This window comes from Drosophila ficusphila, unplaced genomic scaffold (assembly GCF_018152265.1).
Source record: "Drosophila ficusphila isolate 14025-0441.05 unplaced genomic scaffold, ASM1815226v1 contig_412, whole genome shotgun sequence".
Taxonomy (NCBI): domain Eukaryota; kingdom Metazoa; phylum Arthropoda; class Insecta; order Diptera; family Drosophilidae; genus Drosophila; species Drosophila ficusphila.
The window spans coordinates 1021028-1030651 of NW_025064326.1; the positions used below are offsets into that span (position 1 = coordinate 1021028).

A 9624-nucleotide genomic window follows, 5' to 3' on the forward strand; every position below is an offset into this window, starting at 1 on the left:
TAAGTAAAATTGCCTTTTCGATTGCAACAACCTCATATCAAGGCACACGAAAACCAACACCATCTTGAAATACCTGCGTTTGCAACCTGTAATTCAATTCTAGTAACGTAATAAACCGATTAAACTCTAATGTGAATAGTTTTAACTTATTTGAAATTTGGCGCCCAAGCAAAGCTCTGCCTCGCGGTGCTGCCAACTTTTGCTGAATAGCTTCAGAGTTGCCACAAACTTTGTTGTTTGCAGAGTCCGAATCAGCTGTTCACCAGCTTTAATTTGTTTTGTTTTTGTCGGCGTGCGTCGCGATTGGTTTTCCGGCAAAAATGGGGAAAAGCAAAAAGCAGGTGCGGGAGTTTAATGCCGCCAAGGAGGCTGCGGTGGCCACAAGTGCCCGACTCGACACCTGCAATGACGCCTACACCAGCGGAGCCTTCAAGTACCTGAGATTTCTGGTCCACCTCCTGGCGGCAGCCCAATTCTCGTATGGGATATATTATCACTACTTCCGGGTGCACTGGCCCACAGATTTGCTCGACGAGGACGAACTGAAGGCCCGTTGGGGCGGCAAGTTCAAATACCTCACATTCCTGGACGTGATTCTGCAAGCCATCTACCATTCGCTGGCCCTTTTGAACGACTTCTTTGGCGATAACAGGGTATCTGTGGACTCAAAGTCCAGGTTAAGATCGGCGAGAGACTACGTGTTTGCGGCCTTTGCCTTCCCCGTCGCCCACAACGTGTGCCTCTCGTTCTGGGTCATTTACATCTGGGACCGTGAGCTCATCTTTCCCTCGGCTCTGGATGCTATTTTCCCCAGGCAAGTGCAGGTTTGCTTTTTACGTGGCAAAGCATTAACATACTAATCAATAGAGTTTACATGTTCAATTCTTTTGATTATGCATTCAAATGATTCATCTTAAGGCCTCTTAAACCGCTTTTCCTAGAAATATCTTCTTCCGAGTCAGTCTTATTTACCTACGCCTCTCACCTTTTGCAGCTGGCTTAACCATGTCGTGCACACTAACGTTGCACTGCTAGCTATCATGGACCTGTTTACCTGCTTCCGCCGCTACCCCAGTCGACTGGCCGGCATCACGGGCAACGTTTCCTTCATCTTGCTCTACATCATATGGCTGCACATTGTGCGATACTTCAGCGGGGAGTGGGTATACCCCATTCTGGAAGTGCTGCCCTTCTACCTACGCTACCTGTTTCTGGCCCTGCTGGTGGGCTTCAATCTGGTGTGCTATCTGCTCGGAGAGTTTGCCAACAGCGTAGTCTGGGGCCCTGAGTTTAAGCTGCTCAAGCAGCAGAAGGCCAAACAGGGTTAGATTCGAGGATTTAAAATCGGTTTATTAGTTACACAAATTTATGAGATATGTTGTAAACTTGTAGGCACTTTTCGAGGTACGATCGGTTTGCCCAAGGAGGCTTATTTTTATCGTACTTTAATGTAAAATCTAGAACCTAGTTTGAAGCCCAGTACTCAACGGCAATGAAAAATGGATCAAGAATATAAATTTGAATCGCCGGTAGTACCAGGATTAAGGAAACAGTCATTCACAAACGTACAATATAAAGATATTTGTATGCTTACGAGCTAGATGGGAAGATGAGTTTGTAAAATAACATTCGCAGCTTAATGTCTATGAGTATTCGTAATTTTAGTTTCGCTTATTCTGCTCAATAAAACAACTAAGAAAAACTAAAGGCCATCGCAATGTAAACTGAATAAAAACATACATTTAACCTGTTTCTGGTTCTATTTCGCAGAGTATTTTCCAATTTTTTGTGCTTCTCAAGTTTTGTTTTAACCTGTCTATAAGTTTTTGTACAAACATCAGTTCTGTTTCAATACTTGTAAAATAATAAACAAATTATCCGATGATATCCAGTTTCAGTGTCAACCTTTTTCAGCAAGGATAAGTCGAAATTCTTAAAAATACTTTTCAATGGAATAAGAAAAGTTGGAACAAGGCTCAGAAAAGTCAGATTGATTTTGCAAATTAAAAAGTTGATTTAGAAAAGTTTACAACTTAATTTGGTTTTTCTTCTCGAGCAAAGAACTCGATGAATTACGAAAGAACCGAAACAGGCTTGACGGACCTTCGAAAAGAGTTTCAAAAACTTAAGTAAATGCAGTATTTGATCGCTTAGTCTTGCTATTTCGAGGGAAGCAACAACATTTTGAGTTTGTCGGACTCGCTCATAAACGACGGCTCCCTGTGATGCCGATTTTGGTGTCCCAACAAAGCCTGCAGCTCCGTGCCCCCGCCATCTTCGTTGGCCGCCTCGTTTCTCTGCCTACTGGCCGCATTCAACAGTCGCATGGCCTGCTGCAGTTCCTCGTCCCCGTAACTGGGAACCAGCTCAAAGGGATTAGCCTGGATACCCACATCGCAGCTGGTTTTGCTGTTCCTACTCGACGGCTTGCCCATGGATAAACCGGAAAAGGAGCTGTTTAGTAGGCTACCCACATCCAAAGCCACGTCCAGTTCCTCGGAGGTGCAACTAAGAGAATCATTCGAGCGACTCCGCACATAGTTCCTTTTGAAGTCCAGCTCGAGGCCAGTGGTCTTGGGGTGGCTCTTTCGGGACTTTCTTGACTGCCGGCTTCGTGTGGAGTTGCGTGAATTTCGATTGCCGTTGGATTCATTCGATTTTTTCATCGTCTTGAGGAAGTTCTCTAGAGCCACCTGTTTGCTATTTGGCAGTTCCTCGATCTTAATTCCTTCGTGATCATCCTCACTGAGCTCCTCCCGCTTCACAACCACGTTGAGGTCCTGAATCTTCAGAGACGCTTGCGAGTTTTCCTCCTCCGAACTGGAGCTCATGTCCTGGTTTTGTAGAAATGGGAATACAAACTGCCCGTTCTTTTGCAGAAATTCACTCAGGATTGTCGGATCTAGTCCGGCGTTCGCTGTCCTCCGCTTCATTGAGCTGGTGTAATTGTGTTGCTTCTTGGAGCTGTGTTGCGTAAACACGCCCACTTTGTGACTAGCATTGGGATAAGTGGTTTTCTTCAGTGCGATGACCTGGGACTCCACCGATGTGCTGCTCTCTCTTCGCCTGCTGCTCCTTCCCGTGGCAGCTGCTATGTACTCCCTCCTCCTCTGTGTTCTCTTGTTGCTTGAGGAGCCTCCGTGCTTTCCTCTCGATCGGGACGCCACTTTGGTCTTCATTTCAGCTATTTTGACAGATACCTGCGAATCCACCGAATTTCTGCGGGATTCGACGGAAACGTGGCGAACACTTACGCTGATCTCGGAGTCCAGGGAGTTCTTTCGCGGCCCGTGGCTCGACGAGTTACCGGTCGCCGCGCCCGTCAGAGCCATTCGACGTTTTACGCACTGCGGCAGGTATGCAGCCCAGGTGGAGGATATATCGTTCGTCTCCGAGGAGTTCAGATCATTCACATCGAAGTTAAGACCGACGGGATCAGTGTGCGTGTTGCAGAGCGTAATGGACAGCCTGCCCTTGTCCTCGAAGTCCTTTCGCTTGGCCCACGTTTGCGCAATGACCTTATGCTTGGGCATTTTGACTTCTTCGATGACTTCCTTGCCGCACTTTCTGCAAGAAAATACGAAAATTATAAATAGCCCACCCACGGTTGCGGCAAAACGTACTTTCTTATGTACCGCTTCCAAGTCTCTACGGAAGAAGGCGTCCAGCACCAGGTGGACATGAGGATTCCGGAGCTAAAGAGGCACAGTAAATGCAGTTGGAGGACGCCCACACTGGGACGGTTTTCTATGCGACAGGAGCTCTTCTCTTCGAATACAGAAGAGATTTTGCAACTAAGAGGAGGTAATATATCTATAAGCACAGCTATTAGTGGAGAAATATGTTTGCACTCACATGATAAACTGCCTGAAGCTCTGGGCCCACTCCTCTGCATGCCTAAACTCCGCAACGTGACAAGCAATGGCCACCAGAATAAAAACCAGAGCGAGCAGCGCACAGATTCCCATGCGCATGATGATCAAATGGATTTTGTTGCTCGCAGAAGTTGACTTAATGTCGTTAGCAAAGTGCTTCAGTCCGAAGAGCATCACCATGCCTCGAGTTATGAAGTAGCCGCCAATGAGAATCACGCCACAGAGCGGCCCAAGAAGCAATCCTGCCCGCATCGGATGGTTGATGTAACCGACGAAGCAGATGCCCACAATGCTATTTCCATCTACCTCGCTGAAAGCCATAGTGGTAATGGTGAGCACCAAAGGCAGTGACCAGGCCACCAGGTGGAAGTAGGAACCCTTTTTGTCGATGCGATCCTGAACGTGCCCCATGGCTCTCCAATGCCAGGCGTAGGTTAGGAACACAAACCATACCATTCCGGCGGTGAGGAAGTAGTAAACCAGGACGAATATCACAATGCAGGAGAGGTTCTCGCCAGCCGTGGGCTCAGAGTGACGGAGAGTGCCATCCTTGCGGCATACTATGTCCTCCCGAGAGCCGGAAGTGAACTGCAGCAGCCAGCTGAAAACCCGTTTGGATTAATTTTAGGTCTTTGTGAGTACTGAAATATAAACTCACCCGACGCAGGCAATTAGGAAGCACAGATTTATGTAGAATACAATCACAGCCGGGTACTTGTTGGCATTCTTCCAGTCGATGAAAAAAGTGGACACGACAAAGAGATTCGAAAGGAGGCACAAGCTACCAGCCCAGCCGATCAACTTGTGGATCTGACGGTGCTCATCGTCGGTGTACAGGGGATCCTTGCACCTCACGCCGCAGCCCTCGATGCCAGGATAATAGCTGGCGGATGTCTCTGTCGGCACCAAAGGACTCAGGCACTGGCCAGTTACATTGAATTTCATGCCTCGCGCAGCGTTTGTGCATTTCGCGGGAAAGAGCGTTTCGTTGCAGCGCAGAAATTTCGGGAAAAACGTCGTATTGTATAAAACTCGACACGGTTCCAAAGTAATCCGGCACATTTCGTAGGAGGGCAGGTAGACCATGTCCTGCCCATTGATTTTCTCGCACTTTGGCTTAAAGACGGCACACAGAAAAGGCTGCAAGAGATGCACAAAACGTAAGTTAAATAAATCTATGTAGGTTTGAAATATGAGCGTTTCTTTAGAGTATATCCAAACAGATTGAAAAATAAAACTCGATTTTTATAGGACCATAGTAAAAAGCAAACTAATTAAATCTTTAACGATCTGGTTCTGGAAAAAGATTCATAAAATATCAGTACTGCATTCGAAACACTACAAAATTAGTGCGTTCAACAGGTTTCTAATGAAACCCTTATCGGAAAATATTGCGACAATCAACCAATTTGTATACAGACTGGTTCAAGGTCGAGTTCATTAGGTGCCATTAGCATTCCCCACCTGTATGGCCGCCCAGCACTTAGGCACATGCTTGAGGGCGTAATAGTCGTTCAGCTTCTCGTTCAGCTCCTTGTCGGTGTGGAAGTCGGTGAGATCGAGGCTGCTCATTTCGTAGGGCAGTTTGGAGCCGAAGCACGAGTTGGTGGCGTTCGTGGTAGCGTAGCAACGAGCTCGCCGAACGCACTGGATGTGCCTACTGTCCAGGCCATCAAACCAAGGCTTGTCGTCCTTGCCCTTCTTGGCGTAGAGGCGGTAGTTAAGTGTTCCATTGATGGCCTCCAGCTCCACGTCTGATTGCTGAGCACTCGCTGGCGTTGTGCTGCTAAATTTGGCCAAACTGGCAGATGCTTCGGAAACCACCCACAGCCACAGAACAGCGAGTTGCAAATACTTTCTGCGGGTTAAAAATAGCCGTAATATTAAAATTGTTCACCATTTGCCGAGCACAATTACTCACATATGCATAATGCTTGGCGTGCGTACAAAGTAAAAATATTGCATCCGCCAATAAAAAAAACAATTAATAACTGTTGCCTTTGGTGAATATAAATTGGGCTTGACGCCCACTCCTTATGTGCAGTCTCTTCAGTGCATTGTGGAAGGTTCTTGTGTTAAAAATTCTTGACTTTAAGATCTTTTGCGGCAGGCAGTGAACAAGAAGTAAGGAAACTGAGGAACCAAGGAGAAAAACAAAAATAAACGCGACTCCCAAGAAGCGAAGCAACAACTGTGCGACCGTTTCGTGCGTCTTCAAACATACCAACAGGCTGCGATGCATTGATATTCTTCGATTAATATCGAAAGTCCTTATTGCCTCGATCATGCAACTATACATTGTAAAAATATTAAAGAAGTTAATCCTTCTGCATCTAAAATTTTTCCATGTTTCCAGTGTGTGCAAACAGTTTGCACAAATCTGAGGCTTCAAGCTAACAATTGTCCAAATGAGAAGAAAAATGCATTTCTTTGGCAATATGGCAAGGCTGTTAAGGTGTCATATTCACAATGCTCGGCACGGTCATACTCGAACGCCCGGTATCGATACCATTGCGATAGTAGCATCGATGTATTTTTTACATCCCTATTCTGCAATATTATTTTATTTCACGGTCCAAAAACAAGAAAACAGGGCTTGGGGCTTGCTTTTGAGTCGCACAAACGCAAATAAAAGCCATGGACGTTGCTGCTGCGACGCCCGTTAGTTCTGCCGGCGATCAGAAAGCCCAGATAATGCCAATCAGTCCGAATCTGAAGCCAAACCAAGCGCCGGTCGCAAACGCAAAGGCAACAACAATCGAAAATGGTGTACAAACAGGAGGAGCGAAAAAGCCAGAGAGTTGCGGTGAGAAAACACCCGGCTTGCTGATTTAATTGTGCAATTTATCTGGTTACTTAAACTTAGTTGGCTGTTTTATATTCACAGAATCGACACATTCCACTGGGGCAGGCCAAAAGGACGAAAAGGACGAGGGCAAGCCCAAGACCGAGCTGGCTGACAAAGTATTGATTACCATATGCAGTGCTGATAGGAAGATCAAAAAGACCTTTATGTCCTTGCCCATGCGGAAGGACGTGATCGAGAAGGGTAAGAATTCGTCCGGAACTGGGTAATACATTAATACTTCTTGAGGATCCACGAACAGCATTAATTTTACCAACTTGGACTTAATTGTGAAAACTAAGTTTGTCCACCTCAAACATTGGTTACTTTTTTATTTTCTGGGTGTAAACCAAACCCCCATCTTAATAAGTTGCATTAAAAAATAAATTATTTTCTTTTCCACCGGCAGCCCACAAATACGGCTTGTGCGGCAGCACGATTGTCCTGGAGAGCAACGGCTGCGAAATCTGCGAGGACGATGTACTTCTGTTCGCAGCCAAGGAAAAGATCTTGTTGATGCTCCTCGCAGAATCGGAGGAGTATGTGGTGCTGCCTCCGCCTTCGCCGCTTAATCGATCCGAACGCGCCAGCAGCTCGGTTGATCCCAGCTTCTATGCCAACAACAGTATTGTGTCTAACCCAAACGACTCAACGGTGTCCAATGACGAGACCTTGTCGCTGTCCAGCGTTACACCATCAAGTGCAAAGAATTCGGCATTGTTTAAGGAGTTTTCGATACCGTGGAGCAAGGTGCCCGGGGACATCATGAAGCTGCTGAAAGGAAAGGGTAGTTTGGGCAAGCGTCTAAATACCCTGGCAAATGTTTTGGTGGAAGCTCTCCGTGAGATATCTGCCCACGTCCCCATTCGGGTTTTCCGACAGGTTGCTCAACAGGCCGCTGAAAAGTATCCGGACTCTCTGCTTGAAAAGGACCGCGAGGGTCAGTTCATAGCCACTACGCCGCAGTCGCTCATCTCCAAAATGATCAACCGGAATAACTCCCTAAACAAACCACAAAAGCGGGGGGGTTCGGGAACTTTTGAGATCCACATCTCCGGTAAAAAACGGAAACTCGGGGGAAGTGCCTCCAATGGCGACGCTAAGGCACTAGCTCTCAACAGAGATCTGGAACAGAAGAAGGAACTACTCATTTCCAGCTACCGTGGAAGTTCTCCCCTGGAGCAGTCCACCATTATCGAATATATGAAGGAGTGCTTCCCGTTGCAGCGCTCGTTTTTCAACAATAGCGAAAAGATCCCGGACATCACAGCCATTAAAGACAATTGGCCGTATATTTTTGACAAGGCTGTGCTATACCAGCACTTTGAGCTGCTTATGTCCATTGACCCTAGGGCTTTAGAAAAGCGCTTGGCCGGCGAAAAGGATCGCTTCTTTAGATTCTTTAAAAGCTCAAAGAACAAGAAAATCAGCGCTCTGGAGGAGAGCAATGCTAACTTGCTGCGTGGCATTGCTTATCACTTTAATGAGGATCCCGACTATATCTTCAAGCAGTTAGACAGCGGCTTTCTTAGCAAGGAAGCGTTGCAGACCACAAATCCCACAAACGCCCCCTGGGTAGCTCTAGTCAGTGAGTAGCTCTGATCACAGCGAACTAAGGTGCATAGTATTCTAATTTATTTCTCCTCAGATTCGCCCATTACAACGGCCGATGGCGAGGAATCGCAGATGGAGGCTAAGGTCTACATCGAGGGCCAAATAATGGCTACGTTCGCCGCCAAAGACGACGACCTGCCGGACATTCTGACCCAGTTGATCTGCTACTACTATACCTTCAACATGATGTACCCCAAGGAAGCCAATCAAACACTCGAATTTATCGTCGTTTACTTTCTGCAGCACTCGCCGGAACAAGTGCGATCGGCAAAAAAATCGGTGACCACCAACAGCAAGTTTAACCAGTTGATCGCCAAGCTGGCCAACGCCAACGGCTGAAATAAAGTAATGGATTTGGATAGATCCATTGCGCAGCTGGCGTCGCTTAAATCTCCTCTTGCTTCTCCCATCCAAGGAGAAGCCGAATTTTGTTTAGTTTATTTATTTTCGCCGACCTATTCCACATGTATTTGTACCACTACTTTTAAGATTTACATAAAGCGTGTAGTAATGTTGTGTATACATTTCTGATTTGTCACCCGAGTAACAATCTTTTAATTTCTAGTATTTGAAGAAGTTTGTTTAAAAGTTCGAGTTTATTGACAAATTTTATACAGTTCTAGGACCCCTTCCCCTTGGCCTTATTGTTAAACGGATTTTTTCGTTCATTTTTGCGAATTTTATGATGATTTTTTTTCAAATCATATATAGCATTTTTAAAATTTGAGGTTGAATCGGTTTGTTTAAGGCTCGACGTGATGGCTTTTCTGTAAAAGTTACGCTGCGCAAAAGTTAAGTCATTGACTGCTGTGGTAATCAAGTGGGACCTGTCACTGGAAGGCTTAACCTTCTCCTTGAACTTCTTGTCCGAAGTAGAAGGCTGCTCGTCCTCGAAAGACTCCCATTTGGTTGCCTCTGATCTGCTGGCCTCTATGATATTTCTTCGGTGGTTTTGCTCCCGCTGCTGCATGAACTTCTTGGCGTCTTTACTGTCCACATCCTGGTATCCGCGGTCCTCCGAGTCGTCAATAATGTCGTTCTTGACATGCTGCCACGGCTTAGCGGTGGCCTGTGGCTCGGGTCGTACTTCCGGTTTCATATACCTTTTAGGCTTAAACTTGTTCTGGCCCCATGTTTTGGAGAGATGGTTCAGTTTATTCCTATGTTCTTTTCTCGCTTCGTTCGGTTTCATCTTGGTGGGGATCCTATTTGTTTCTAAATTTATTGCTTCACACGGCTTTGGAAATGACAAATCTATTCGCTGGGCAAATCTATCGAAACAGCTATAGC

The 9624-nt window shown here is 46.2% G+C and overlaps 4 protein-coding genes across 4 annotated transcripts; 2 read left to right on the plus strand and 2 right to left on the minus strand.

Moving 5' to 3' along the window:
• The first annotated feature begins 246 nt into the window (after positions 1-246).
• On the plus strand, positions 247-1746 carry LOC108091505 (androgen-induced gene 1 protein). Its single transcript, XM_017190746.2, has 2 exons — positions 247-814; positions 995-1746. The coding sequence occupies exons 1-2, from the start codon at positions 321-323 to the stop codon at positions 1326-1328; spliced, it is 828 nt and encodes a 275-aa protein (XP_017046235.1). The 5' UTR covers positions 247-320; the 3' UTR covers positions 1329-1746.
• Positions 1330-6086, minus strand: LOC108091503 (protein smoothened). Its single transcript, XM_017190744.2, has 6 exons — positions 5797-6086; positions 5340-5733; positions 4534-5015; positions 3856-4476; positions 3624-3794; positions 1330-3567 (listed from the first exon to the last, which is right to left on the minus strand). Exons 1-6 carry the CDS (start codon positions 5838-5840, stop codon positions 2160-2162), a joined length of 3120 nt encoding a protein of 1039 aa, XP_017046233.1. The 5' UTR covers positions 5841-6086; the 3' UTR covers positions 1330-2159.
• Positions 6087-6380: 294 nt separating this feature from the next.
• On the plus strand, positions 6381-8877 carry LOC108091473. The gene is made up of 4 exons (XM_017190690.2): positions 6381-6681; positions 6763-6924; positions 7130-8308; positions 8369-8877. Exons 1-4 carry the CDS (start codon positions 6513-6515, stop codon positions 8671-8673), a joined length of 1815 nt encoding a protein of 604 aa, XP_017046179.1. The 5' UTR covers positions 6381-6512; the 3' UTR covers positions 8674-8877.
• Positions 8878-8911: 34 nt separating this feature from the next.
• LOC108091476 lies at positions 8912-9621 on the minus strand. The gene has a single exon (XM_017190697.2). It carries the CDS (start codon positions 9524-9526, stop codon positions 8954-8956), a length of 573 nt encoding a protein of 190 aa, XP_017046186.1. The 5' UTR covers positions 9527-9621; the 3' UTR covers positions 8912-8953.
• Positions 9622-9624: the final 3 nt, after the last annotated feature.